This window comes from Lissotriton vulgaris, chromosome 2_1 (assembly GCF_964263255.1).
Source record: "Lissotriton vulgaris chromosome 2_1, aLisVul1.2, whole genome shotgun sequence".
Lineage (NCBI taxonomy): Eukaryota > Metazoa > Chordata > Amphibia > Caudata > Salamandridae > Lissotriton > Lissotriton vulgaris.
Genome location: NC_141687.1, coordinates 420,990,967 through 421,005,866, shown reverse-complemented (window position 1 = coordinate 421,005,866; position 14,900 = coordinate 420,990,967). Strand labels below are relative to the sequence as shown.

Below are 14,900 nucleotides of genomic sequence, written 5' to 3'. Positions count from 1 at the left end.
AAAGGGTGTATAAGCCCATTCAGGGCTCAATTTTGGGGATATAATTCTGCCAATATGTAACAACAACAAAGCTGTAATGAGAAAGAGCACTATTGCACAATAGGCAGAATTTTGGATGTTTGCCAATATATAATAACTTGCATGCACTTTAGAAAATTGTATTCATTGATCACCTCATGTTTTTAAAATTGCACTGAGCACTTTATTTGATGTTTACGCCATGAAATGTTGAATTTTTGCTTATTTGCACATTACAAGATGGCTGCTACACATTGCAATTGAAGATAACATGCCGTCATTCATGTCTATGACGAGTGAGCTTTAAATGGCGTTTGGTAATGTCACACGGGTGAACACTGACGAAGCCTCCGGGCGAAACGCGTCTGTTGTGGGGGTAGGGGCTTTAATTTAATAAACTCTTGTGAAGCCGAAGGTATGGTGTGCTGGTCTTATGTCTAGCCGTAATTGGAGTGGACTGTTCGGGAATATATATATATATATATATATATATATATATATATATATATATATATATATATATATATATATATATATATATATTTAGAGTTTATATATATATATTTAGAGCTTGTAGATCAGAGACACTCTTTAGGCGCCCTGGCACAGGCACGCCGAGTGTTCTTGACTCTACTCTCACCTAGACCGATTATGATGCACCGGTAATTATACATTACTGCGAGCGTTTGCTCATTGATTATACTCAAATGTCACTTGTTGTGTTATGTTATGTTAATAACCTTTTATAAAGCGTGTGTACGCCCAGAGGCTTCATGGCGCTGACTGAACAGAAAGACCCAGATGGCAAAGGGTAGGACCTAAGCTGAATGGAAAAACCAGGTTTTGAGCTGTTTCCTGAATACTAGGAGGTCCGTGCAAGAACGAATCCCCAAAGGGAGGGAATTCCAGAGCTTGGGGGCAAGCACAGCGAACCTGCGTACGCCCTGACGATGAAGCTTAAAAGCTGGCGTAGACAGTAGATGGAGACTAGCAGAGAGGAGATAGCGGGAGGGGGTATACCTAGACAGGAGAGTGTTAATGAACTGAGGGCTGCAGGTGTGGAGTGACTTAAAGACCATGCAGGCAGTTTTGAATTGCACTCGCTGGGAGAAAGGAAGCAAGTGAAGCTGCCTCAGGATGGGCCTGGCAGACTGCCAACGGGGGTGGTGGTGAATAGGTCTGGTGGCTTGGTTTTGAACCAGTTGAAGACGTCTGCCGAGATACAGGGGGAGACCCAGATAAATGGAGTTGGCGTAGTCCAGTCAAGACAGAACTAAAGCAATCACCACCTGGATCAAGGCCGACTTGGTCAACATCCGGCTGATTTTCTTTATCCTGTGCAGCTGGTAGAAACACGAGGATACCACCATGTCCACCTGAGTTTTTAATGTGAGATTACTGTCAATAACCACTCCCAGACTCTTGACAGATGCCGAAGGGAGGGATGCAAGACCCAACTCCGGGGGCCAATATTGAGGGCCCCAAAGTACTTGGCTTTTTCCATTGAGGATTATTTCCGTTTTTCAGGGGTTCAGCTTTAAATGATTAGTATCCATCCAATGGCGGATATGTAGCATGGTATCCTGAAAGTCCCTGATTGAGTTAGGGGAACCGTTGATCGAGAAGATAAGCTGTAAATCATCCGCATAGTTGAATGTGGTGACTTGAAACTCTTCTAAGGACTGAATCAAGGGGGCAAGGTACAGAATAAACAGAAGGGGAGACAGCGATGACCCCTGAGGCACCCCGCAGGTCGTCTGAATTGTAGGGGCAGTAAAAGTAGCCAGACGAACTGCTTGGGTACGGTCGCTAAGGAAAGACCTGACCCAATTAAGGGCAGCGCTCCGGATACCTGCCTGTTTGACACGTCCAAAAGGATGGCGTGGTCGACTTTGTCGAACGCGGCTGAAAGATCTAATAAGACCAGAGCCTGAGGGATTCCCTTATCCGCGTTGTCGCGGAGAGAGTCCATAACAGCGGTGATAACGGTCTCGGTCGAGTGGGCCGGCCTCAGTTTTTATACAGATTGACACTTTTTTTTGTTAAGCACGGGAGATTTAGTGGTTTGCCCAAAATCACAGGATGTTGAGCGTCGCTGCAGAGACTCGAAACCGGTTCGTCAGTTTCGAGGTCGATCGCTCTAGCCGTAAGGCTCCATCCCCTCCCTTATTGCCTTTATATGTGTGCTCCTTTCTTTTTAGGTCGAGCCTGGCGTACGCCGCGAGAAGCGCTGTCGCCAGCGAGCTCTATTGTTAGGGACTTGCCTTGGAAGTGGGAAAGGAGATGTTAGCTTTTGGCGATTTGAGCTGGTGTAGTATGCGCACGTACAGCCACACGCTGTGCACATCTCCTGTCCCACTTCCGAGGCAAGTCAGCCTCCTGCATTAGCATTATTGTAATGCTCTCTCTCGCGCGCGCGCACACACACACACACACCCCAGTAGCCTAGGCAAGCAACCTATGAACGTGCACACACACACATACACACATAGCAGCCGCCAGCCAGTGCAAGCGTACTCAATCACTACAAAACAAACATACGCACCAGCCCCCACGGTACAACTAAGCCCCACTCACCGGGCTCTGTTGTCGCTGCTACAAACTCCGTCAGCCTCAGGACTCCTCTGCTCTCATCTCCTCCGCTTTGCATTACCTGGCACACGCGGGGCTTCCCTCACTCATGGGAGCCCCGCACTTGCATCGGCCGCCACGTCTGCCGCCACTGTAGGGCTCTCCCTCAGGCATGGGAGTCCCACCACAACACTGCTGCTCTCTGCCAGGCACTCCGTGGACGCGAACTTCCCGCAGAAGGCGGAAGTCCCGCCCCATCACAGGCGTGATGCTGCCGAACTTCCTGTTTTCACGTCTGGAGACCCTGTTTGCATCTCGTCCGCTCTTGGGTTTTTTCTATACCTCCACCCTTCCCAGTCTCGTTAAAAGTTTGGCCTGGGGACTTTGAGGTTTGCCAGAGATCTGGTCACCTCTTTAGTATCGCAAGGAGCGGTGGCATCGTTATCGCACAGGGTGTCCCCAGGCACTTTCGTTGTCCTGTAAACAAAGGCTTGCATGTGCGCACGCAGCTCGGTGACCTCCTTTAAACTTCCCCGCTTACAAAATGCTTCACGCTGTATTTAAGGCATGGCAAGGCTTACCACCACTTCACTACAGCCGCCAGGCACAATCAGCAGCAGTAGGGCTCCCCTGCAGGCAGGCCCTGGGTCCAAGGTGCTGGCCCCTTCAGGTGACACCATCTTCATATAGTCCAGCGCCCAAAAGAGGTGAGACGCGCCTGAACGCCAAATCAGAATACAGGAGACGGTCAAAGGCAAAGGATAAAAATAGTGCAAGGGTAGGTAGAGGCCGGAACCCGAGCAGTCCGCAGGGCGAATCGGTCTAAAGTTTTAACAGGGAAATAAAGTCCACGGACCATCTCCCTTCCCCCAACTACTCATTCCTTTCTAGTGCTCGCTTCTAAGCCACTTCTCTCCCCATCTCTCCCTTTTGTCCCTCCTCCTCTCTCACTTTCTATCTCTCCTTCTCTTCACCCCTGCCCCCTGGCACCTATCCACTGCTACTTTGCTGCCCCTCTTTCTGTCTCTTCCCTATCTATTTGACTCTGTTTTTTCTCTCATCCTTCCCTTTTCTCTTCCTTATTCTTGCTTCTCCCCTCACCTGTCTCTTCTCTTTTATCTATACTGTCGCTATCTCTCCATGTTCCGACGTGAACATTCTCCTTTAACTCTATATTGCCATGCCCCTCTTTCTCCTCTCCCGACCTCTCCTACCTCTTTCTTTACTTTTTATTCTCTCTCCACTTGTCAACCCCTCTTTCTACCCTCTTGCTGCCTCTTTAACCTGACTGTTCTCCCTCTCTTTCGTTTTTATCTTTCTGCCTTCTTTGCCCTCCCTCCCGCTGTCTCCTTAGTCCCTGTCTCTCTCATCCCTCTCTCTTGCACTCTCCCTCTCGCGCTCTCCCTCTCGTCGGCGCTCTGTCTCCATCCTCTCTCTATCTCTCTGTACATTCTACCTTCCTCTCCCTCTGTCTCCCCTTGCTTTTCCTCTCCCTTCTCTCTTGCTGCTGACCCCCCTACCCCCCCCCCTCGGTCTCTCGGTGATGCTCCGTCTCCCTGCCTCTCTTGCCCCCCTGCCTGTCTCCTCTGCAGCCCGGCTGTCTTTGGCATGTTGCAGGTAAGGAACTGAGAAAGACGGCCGCACAGATGCACACTGCAGCCCCTGCCAGCCCCTGCAGTGCGCGCACTCTGCATCTCCAGGCGTCAGAGGAGGAGCTGCCGGACAGCTCTGCCTCCCCCTCAGGCCCGGACTGGCCGTAGTGGGCACCGGGCAATGCCCCGGTGCGGCCCATGGGTGGGGGCTGGTTTTGGGCCCCTGGGGGGTGATTTTGTTACAGGGCCGTTTTTGCAGCATACTCGGCCCTGTAACAAAATCGGCCGGAAAACGGCCCTGGCAAAGAGCTCAGCGGCACCGCCAACCCTCGGAGAGGGGGGAAGAGGGGGCGGGCGAGCACTTTGCCAGGGCTGGTTTTAGTTCCCAGTCCGGCCCTGCTGCCCCTGCCAGGGCTCGCGCCTCACAGCTCACCAGATGCTGGGAAGAACAAGCATTTACACTTCAATAGGTCTCGCAATTGTGAGAGTTTGAGCTATTGGCATTGTAAAAGGCAATGCCTTTTATTTACATGTTAGTTTTTAAAACATAAATGAAAGGCATTGTCATTTACAATGTCAATAGCTTAAACTCTCGCAAATGTGAGACCTATTGCATTTCAAACGCTTATTAATGTTAATTTCTGCCTTCTATTAATTTTCTTTTGTATTGTATCTGCTCTACATTTTCAGCTTTGAATCACTGTGTTGTTCAGTGCGTTTGTAAAACATGCTTTTCGTGCGGTTTACATTATTCAGATATTAAGATCAAAGTGCATTTTCGTAGCATTTTGATTGCTTGTTTGCAGTCTTTGTTTTGGTTGGCGATCGAACAAATATCTTTATCTCCGTGAGACATAGTCTCCCTCCCATTAGTGGGCAAAGACTTTAAAATTAGCAAAGTCTGCCGTGCTTTTTTATGCGATTGCAGCAGATTTGTAAACCATGTCTGGATAGGCGATTCTGTGACTGAGTGATTACGGCTCTACTACTTTTTTTTTCTCCTAAAGGTAGTTGAAATGTTTTGATTTGATTCTGACACCCAAAAACAATAAGAGCAGAAGTAAGCAAGCTGTGGTTTATCCTTATGATTTAGATGAAGATCTGGTTTGACAGTAATCTTTATTTTTAACTTATAGCTTGCTAACTAATGTGCCAGCGAAAGCCTTACAGCTGCAATCCGTTTTAACTGGCCAAGTCATATATGTACCAGTGCAGAGCCAGTAAAAGGTGCAATATCAATAAACTCTCTCACAGACACAAGTGGTTGTTGCTTCAAGAATGGAAAGAGATGCAAAAAAAGTGACTTTGTAGTTTACTAACAGCATTATGTATGTTAATTATGTTAAAATGCCACTGTTTCCCTTCACCATTACTCATCATGCAGTCTACGACCGATAACTGAAGACATCTTTGGACATAATTGGACTTATTCCCGACAAATACACTTAAAAAGTGGTCAGGGCCATTGCTAATGGGGCAGAGAGCAGATGGGGCATTGTAGTCCAGGCTCTAACCTTTCAAGGGCCACGACGCTCTCCTTCAGCAACATTTATAGATTTGGAATTGCAAACAAGCCTGCAATCTCCATTAATAATAAAACAGCATGTGTAGCAGACTGTACTACGGAAACACCTTCTACGCAGGAATCTCAGCTAAACTCCTGAAACGACTACAACGCATACAGAACGCCTCTGCACCCCTGATCCTCGACGTCCCTCGCCACAGCCACATCACACCTCACCTACGAAACCTGCACTGGCTCTCTGTCAACAAAAGGATCACCTTCAAGCTCCTCACCCACGCACACTAGGCACTCCACAACACCGGACTGGCATACCTCAACAGACGACTCACCCCCAAACCGCCAACTACGCTCAGCTGACCTCGCTCTCGCTACCGTCCCCCGCATCCGAAGAGCGAACTCCAGCGGCAGATCGTTCTCCTACCTCGCCGCAAAGACCTGGAACACCCTCCCCATCCACCTGCGGCAGACCCAGGACCTACTTAACTTCAGGAATCTACTCAAGACCTGGCTGTTTGAGCAGTAGCAGCACCCTCACGGTAGAGTAGTGCGCTTTACAAATGCATTGATGGATTGATTGATTGATTGATTGTGGCCACACCACTACCCCACTACCAGGTGCCAGACGCCATGTTTTCTTTTTATCACATGTGGCCAAAATGGAAGCAGCATCCAAAGGGCACCACATAGGTTTTGGCTGCAGGCCTCTAACACCCGCTAAGCCTGATGAGGGTTACTCAATAAATGGATTAAAACAATAATGCATGGGGGGAGGAGCCAAGATGGCGACCGGAGCAGACACTTGAGCGCCCGGCTCCGTCGGCCCTTGGCCCCGTAATATCATCCTGATTACTATCCTCGCCGTTTCTCGAGGTGAAACGTGTGCGACGACGCGCTGTCCACGCCGCCGCTTCCCCGAAGTCTCTGCCCGCCCGGATGCCGGAGTTCTTGGTGCTTTTGTTCTCCGCCCTGGACCCCTGCTCCATTGTTGCCTTTGCCGGCCCCCTGGAAGCTCCGCAGTCACCGGACCCGCTAGCGCCAACCCGAGCCGCGCGGTCCCGACCTCACCCCACACCACGGACTGCCGCCAGCTGTGCCTGGGGGGGACGGCCAGACACCTCCTGCACCCTGCGCCTGAAGGGCTGGGGCTGTAAGGTAAGCCCCGGTGAAACGGGTCTCCTGCCCGATCTGTGGACCGCGCTGTGGGAGGCTGCTGACCCCCTTCTTCTACTGTCTAGCTGGCTGCAAAGGGAACCCGAGGGAAGGGTGGCGACTGTTGGCGTTCCCTGCGGCGGCGCAGACCTGAGGAGAACTGACTTTTTGCTGCGACCCCCCCCCCTGGCCATTGTACCGTCCGGCGGTAAACATGGCGTTGTTTGCCTGCCCGCGGCTGGGGGGTGATACCCCGGTCTTGCCCGCTGCCTGCTTCGCCCTCCCTCCACCAGACACCAGCTCCACAGTGCCGTCCCGGATTGCTGCTGATGTGGGGGTGCAGCTTCCACTGACATGCGGCTCCGTTTTGGCTGTCCTACGGGACTTTCGTTTACAAATGTGTGCTGGCTTGCAGGCGCTAAGTGAGCAGTTTGACTCCATGCTGTCGGCTGCGGGTCGTGAGCGCTCCGTTTGTCACCAACACGGCGTGGGTCTGCCAGTGCCCTTGTCCTCCTGCGGGGACACAATGACTGCATGTGATCGTGCTACACTGGTGCCTGCAACTGGCTTTCCCGGCACCCAGGATCAATCGCTCTCCAGCTCAACTGCGGATACTTTGTTTCCCCGTTTATTGCTGCCTGCTTCATTGTTGCCTGCCTCACCGCGTCTGCAAGAGTATCCAGCTGGGCAGCACCTAACATCCTCGAGGACTCGTTCACAGTGGCCTTCGTCTTCTTTCCTGTGGAACTCCTGTACTTTAAATGCCAATTTGGGACTTTATGTGGTGGACAAAGGGACCTCTACAGATGGTCGGTGGCCATTTTGTGATCCTATTTAACCATCTTCTCCCAAGCGGCCATATTGTCTTTGTCTGCACGGGATGCGGGGCCTTCATGTAGGGGCTGGCTTAATCTCAAGCCCGCAATCGGGCCAGGGCTAGACTGATTTATATCGCCATGGTTTCACGGATGGGCTGGACTGGGACTGGAACTGTATGTATATGTTGTGCGCGCTCGTCGCGATCTGTCTTCCTTCATCTCTAATGTTGTGACAATTCATTTTCACACGACCGCTTTTGGTGCAGTGGGTTTTCAGTGTGTGGAAGCTATAGATGGCCGAGGGTTTAGGGCGTTCTGAGGATACGTAGGCTCCTCCCCACTTTCTTCTTTTTGGGAGTTTAGATTAGAATAGTCCTATTCTTTTCTTACCCCCTTTATCATAGGTGTAATGTTTTTCTTATCTTTCTTTATTCTATTCTTACTCTCTTTCCTGTCTATATTTCGGGTTTATTGGGCGACAGGCACTATGCTGGGGGGGGGGGCAGGCCGTAGCCTCCGCATTGGTGTAGGGTGGGGGGGTAATTTACTGTTTCTAATTAGTTCTATGGGCCTTTTTTTCCTTTTATGTTTCTGCGCTATACTTGTTTCGATTCTGGGTCCGGGCGTGGGGTTGACTGAGTGGGGGCGGCATTGGAGGGGTGCGTAATTGCTGATGTGACTATCCTGTTGTAGAACTGCATTGCCTCACTGCCTGAGATTTTACTTCCATTGCTGTTTTAATGATGCTGCCGCTCTCCCGTGTGGTGAAGATATCGTGCGGACTCGAATCTCCTTGGTTCTTACTCTTCACTGACTTTTTCCCTGATAAAATTGCTTTAATAAACTTTAAAATTAACCTTCACTTCTCCTCCCCCTGGCGTCGAGGGTCTCTCCAGTGTATTATTCATAAATCGTTGCTAATTTTGACCGTTGAAGCAAAGGGGCCGTAATGTTTATATCAGTGCTTAATTGTATCGTGGCCGGCCTGAAGGTTGTAGGCCCGTATTTGTTCTTTTAATATGCACGAATAAAGGTTTTCAAAAATTAAAAAAAAACAAAAAAAAACAATAATGCATATTATTTCGAAGAGGTTTATGGTCTAATTTTCCCATAACTGGAATACCTGTATCAGTTCAGTAGCTGCTTCTAGAAGCTTTTCTTTCATCTCATCTGAAATGGCCATGTCCGAAAGTACCTCCCATCTTCCATCCTGAAACTTCACCGGCATGGAGAAGACAATGTCCTCAGGGATACCAAACTGTCCTGCAACAAAGAAGACAAAATAGAGATATGGAAGACATATTCTTAATTACCTATTATAAGAATACAATATATACAATGTATAGCTGGATGAAGAGCACCATATGAACATTTCTGGCTCTCATAATAACTCTGTTCTGGATTAATAACGCTCACGCCTACATACAAGATTGAAACGTTGCTGGACCAACTGCCTGGTTTGGCATTAGGATTAAAGAAATGAATCTTCCTCTGGCTTATCAATCCATTGAACACAAATGTCTCATTTGAGTTCAACGGAAATGTAATTAGTCCTCTCAGCGAGGACTTCATAGGCTGATAACATGAGAAGTACCTGGATGCTTTACCAGTAAATAATCAGGAAAATTCCAAACAAAGCCATATAATTATTTCATTTTGACACTATATCTGTGTTACAGAGAGCAGTAAAAATAGTATCTGATGATAGAACAGTCAGCGTAAAAAACTGCATCTACAAAGAGCTCTGCTTACCCTCCAGCAATTGAACTGATGAAACAAGCATAGACAAAGCCATAGGGTCTTGGTTTAATGTGCTACATATTTAGCATTAGAATATTATAGTGACACAATCAGGAAGCAGTCAACGGGAGCGCACCGACAACTGCAGTTGTGAAGTCGTCCCTTAGGTAACCACTCAAAAAGAGGCAGAAGAATACACTCAAACAGCCAATAGTATTAGGTGAAAGATAAATATTCTACAAGATGTAATTGACAAAGTCTCAAGTCCATGGCTGAAAGAGACTGGTCCAAAAAACAATAATTGAAAGCAATACTAGCAACAGGTTTCCGTGGCAACGGCACCATCAAAACCAATAAATAGAAAAACAAACATCTTAATGTTATCAGGCCTTTTCTGATTCATTCCTTTAGATCAATGTGGTGCAGGGAGACATTAGCATTACCACATCTTTCAATAGAGCATCTCCGATTTTCTTGAAGGATTTCTTTATGAATGATGTAGGAGAGTTAGTTAAATTTTAACTAATAACAAAACAATCCAGTTTTAGTATGAAGCGACCCACTTCTCTACAACATAGGCCATGATTATGATGTTGGTCGGATGGAAGGAACCGTCTGACCACAGGCTGGGTGTTCCTACACCCCAATTAGGACGGAAACTTCCATTTGTCAATGAGAGCTTGTGTGATGAGCTGAAAACGCCTTTAGCACAAGCTCCCATTGAAAAATTCAAGTTTGCGCACATCCCTGCACCGTGTGGCAGGTACTGCACACGGTGCAGGGACGGGCCCAAATGGGGAAGCGCAGAGGGACAGGGGCCCTGCTAGGGCCCCCAATATCACTTTCCGACAGCCTTTCCATGTCACAAAGGCCGACATGGAATGGCTGTCGGAAACCGACATCATAATCCCGACTGCAGAAATTTCGCCCTTAAGGGATATGGTAAGTTTCCAACCGACCAATGGGCTCCTTCAGCCCGCTGGAAAGCGTCAGTGGATCACTTTGACTGCTGCCTCCGACCACACGCATCGTAATGCGTCGGTCAGACCGCAGCAGTAGATGGTGGTCAGACCACAACCGACAAACCATCGGTTGTGGTCCGACAGCAATCCAAATTAGGCCCTAAGAGGAGATAGGTGGCCATCCAATGAATAACATTGCAATATGCTATGCCTTTTCCGTGTATCTAGTGCAGATTATGGTATTGGTGGAGCCTTATTGAGCTTACAGCAAATATCTACAATAACACAACCTTTCTGGCTTCCTCTTTTTGAGAAAAGGCCTCCCTTCGCTTTCGGACCCATGTTCTATGTATACATTTGTAAGCTTCTCCTCCAATTGCATAGCCATTTATAAGTACTCGTTCTCCTCTGCACTATAAAGCAGAAACCCTCCTTCATACCGCTGAAAGTGCTTTGAAGCATTTCGTAACTAGGTTTGTGCCATATTAATACACCCAAGTAAAAAAAAAGAGACAAATAAAATAGAGTAGGTCTCAAAAACCATCAACACCAAGCAAATGAACATTCCGGGATTGTCATTTTTTGCTGGCTTTGGGAAAGAGAACTTGTTAGACCTGGCTTTTTCATAAGGCTTTATCCCCAGACTTTTTGTCTTTTGGCCTCCATTTTCTCAACTGTTTTTGTTGGTTTTATGACTCTAGGCACTTTATCACTGCTGATCAGTGCTAAAGTGCATATGCTCCCCATGTACATTGTGTTTAGGGTTTGGGGTTTTCATGATTGGTATATTTGACTTACTACTAAGCCCCTAGTACAGTGCACTGTGTGTGCCAGGGCCTGTAAGTCAAATGCTGATAGGGGGCCTGCAGCACTGATTGTGCAAGCCTTGCAAACAGCCTTTTAAAAGGGTCGCTGACCTGCCACTGCAGAGCCTGCACGCAGTTTCAACCTTGCCTTTTCTTACATGTAAGACACCCCTAAGGTAGGCCCAAGGTACCCCTGTGGGCAGGGTGTAGTGCATGTGAAAGGTAAGACATGTACTGGTGTGTGTGACATATCCAGATAAGGAAATATAGTCTATTTCGATTTTCACTATGGAAAGGCTATCTGTCCCATATGTGAAAATGGGAGTTTATTTATAACATCTTATAAGTATAACTTCCCATTGGAACCAGGTAGGAAGGTGTAGTTTAGTATGCTTGAACTCAAACCATAAAAATGCATATTTTCGTAAAGATGATTTTTATATTGTGCGTTTGAAAATACCACTTTTAGAAAGTGTGTATTTTCTTGCTTAGCCATCCAGGGTGCTTCTGCTTGTTTGTGGATTGACTGTATAGCTTTGGAGTGACCAGGGCTGGGGGTGTGCATTCTCTCAGACAGCCAATGGGGGGGTTGTGGTGTGTCCTGGCTTTCCTGAATGAGTCAGGGCTGGGCAGAATAGACCTGTGCTGCCTATATAGTAGTGGGAGGAGATTTCCCTACACCTGAATCGGCCTGGTCTGCCTTACAAAATGCCGTCTCCACCTCCTGTCAGGAAGCTAGGCCAGAAAGGATAAAACTGGTTTGGACTGAGCACAGAGCTTCTCTGTCACCAGAGAACAAAGAGAAATTGAGGATAAATATTGAGGCCCAGACCCCAGACTTAAGGTTACTTCTGCACTCAAGAGAAACCTCTGCCAAGGAGAAGAGCTGGGAAAATTAAAGAAGTACTTCCTCTTTGCTGTGTCCTGTGTGAGGTTGGAGTGCAATGGCTGTTTCTGCCAAGGAAAGGACCAAGACTTTGCTGTGTGTTGTGCATCCTGCTTGAAGATCTCCAAGAGCATGGTGTAGAGATTGCCTACTATTCTGAAGCCTCAGGGACACAAACACTTCCTTTCCTCTGTCCTCCTGCACCTGGAACTGCTGTTTCAGCTGCCACAGAGGGAAATAGCAACACCGACAACAGTGTGCGACAACCAACCTGCAATGAAGCTGTGGGCACTGCTCATGAAGTGCACAACACACCCCCCTGACTTACGCTGCAGCCCGATGCTTGCCGCCGCACTGTACCGACTCTAACACGATCACAGAGGCCGCTGCCTGCACCGGAGCTGAAGGCACAGCTCGGGATGCTCACGACGCACCGCAGCCTCACCTCACGTACACCGATGATTCATCACCACAGAGCCAATATCTGACGTGGGTGACCTCCCGAATCCATGGACCCCACATTGTCGCAAGGAACTGACACCTCGACGCCACTGCGACGTCACCTCCCTGGCAACAGTAAGGAACTGACGCCTCCCCTGAATTGCAGTAAGGAACCGACGCCTCACCTACCCTGTGGTCATAAGGAACCAACACCACACTGTGCCAATGAAGCATCACCTCCATGACGCCATGTACCGTCTTTGTTTTCATCGTTTACCAAATTACTGTTCTTTGGGGTCTGTGTGAGTCCGGGCCAGACTCCGTGCACCTCGCAGTCTGCACCGTACTTTGGGCTTTTCAGCTCGTATGAAGTTGTAATAGCCCCAGGTGGAGCTATTTGTTGCTACAAGCTTTATTTTTGTGATTAACTTATTTTTCATAATATCTTGATATATGTATGGAGGATTTTTGTCATTTTGGTCTTGTTTTGTTTAGATAAACATTTCCCATTTTCTAAACTGTTGTGGTGTCATTTGTAGTGTTTCCACTGTGTTAATGTATGAGTGTACAAATGCTTTACACACTGCCTCTGAGATAAGCCTGTCTGCTCGTGCCAAGCTAGCAAGGGGGTGAGCAGTGTTGCCTAAGGGAGTAACTCCCTTACCCTGACTAAAAGCAAAGGTCCCTACTTGGACAAAGGTGCAAACCACTGCCAATTAGAGACCTCCATTTCTAACAGAACTGTACCATTTTTCTTTTCACTGAATGTCCCCTTTTCATTCAACAAAGATATAACGAGGAATCTGAAGACACAAAAATCAAGTACTGAATCTTTCTTGTGGCATCCTATATGCCTTAAAAATTAAACAGTATGCCCTTTTAGGGCTCGATAAAGACCCTTTAAGTAACCCACAAAGTCCAAGTCATGAAACAAAGACACAGTGAGGGGCCTTAGGTCAGCTTGTGTCCCTGTGTACTTCCTTTGACTGCACATAGCTGAGGTAGACCCCAGAGCTTGCACGCCAGACCCTGAGCAGCAACGTTAACAGGCAACCTATGGCCGTGCGCAGCAGAGGATGTGGTGCTGGGTAGTTCCTGCAACCCACCATTTCTGTGCATCTAATGTCCTTAGAGGTCAGCCTTTGTCTGCAGTGGGGTGAGACCAATAGTCTCAAAGTTGTACGCTGGCCAGGCCCTGCACAATACGCTCAGTGGCCATTTGACACCCATTACACAGAGCAGGACAAACGTAAAAAGGCCAAGGGGGCCTACATATAACCACCTTCCTTTCACACCCTAGCACCTAGCTTTTCATCCAGTACCATGAATTCTGGAGCGGAGAAGCAGGTGTGGCAGAGCCGAGCAGTCGGTGCAGGAAAGCGTGGAGGTGGCAAAAGTAGTATTGAATTGCTACTGGAACCTACACCACCTGCCTTTTCCAGTCTGTCACCAGTTAATTTGACCCACATAGTAGGAAAGGCTTAATGAACCCTGGGAGGCTGGCCTGATCAGCTCCACACCGACTGGAAGAGACAGTCAGGCTCACCAGAATGAGTGGCAGAGGGCATTGAGAGAGTGCTGGTGACAGAAGTGGCTCATTTATCTGCTGCAAACATAAGCCACAGGGGGGCCAGTTATTTTTATGATTTATTGTAATGCTTGCCAGCAGCAGCTAGTGCCAGGGCTACAAGAAGTGTTTTTGAGAGGATCTGCAGTCAACAAGAAACTCAGAGTCATGCTTTTTTTTTACATCTTTGGAATGCTCCCAATTTGGGGTGAGGGGAAGACTCTGGACGTAACCTAGAAATTATTGTATTTCCCAAGCACCCCATGCCCCCTTCACCCCTAGTTCGAGGCACCACTCATGACCCTCGCCTACCCACTCCTTCCCTCCAAAGCCATCCTTCTTGCCCGGCCTCTATTGCCCTTTCCTGAAGTGCCAACGCCCCGGCTCTTCCCTCCAACCCCAAACTGCCACTTCTGTCCCTCTCTCCCATTCTAGCACTGACTTTTGGGACAACTTGGACCCCTACGGTCCTCTCCCTTCCTCCCGCCTGCACTTTTTCCTGGTGGAGAAGTCCTCGCTCTGCGTGTGAGTGGCCAAACACAGGGGAGAGACCCCATGCCTGGTGCTACTGCTGGCGACTCACAGGGCCAGCGTGTAATTCAGAGACATCTGTGCCCTCTTGAAGGGAGGAGCTGGCAATGGTACTTGTAGCAGAGGCCCGTAATTCCTGCAGGTGGCTGTGGGGTTAGCTGAGGCCTGAGGAGCTGGGGAGGCCGCTCCTGGGCCGAGAAGGAGATACAGAGGGACACGTGCCCCTTAAACAAAGGCCCAGGGCCTGGCAACCCCTGAGGCCTAGCATCCCGTTAGGTGGTCAACTGGCGCAGA

At 48.6% G+C, this 14,900-nt stretch overlaps 1 protein-coding gene across 2 annotated transcripts in view; it reads right to left on the bottom strand.

Annotated features, from left to right (window-relative positions):
- Nucleotides 1-14,900, bottom strand: part of MDH1B (malate dehydrogenase 1B) — a 293,136-nt gene that overhangs the window by 29,065 nt on the left and 249,171 nt on the right. For both annotated transcript variants that reach the window (XM_086955317.1, XM_086955316.1), the window contains exon 8: nucleotides 8,797-8,936. In XM_086955317.1, coding sequence (XP_086811443.1) covers nucleotides 8,797-8,936 — 140 coding nt within the window. The remainder of the gene's footprint in view (nucleotides 1-8,796; nucleotides 8,937-14,900) is intronic.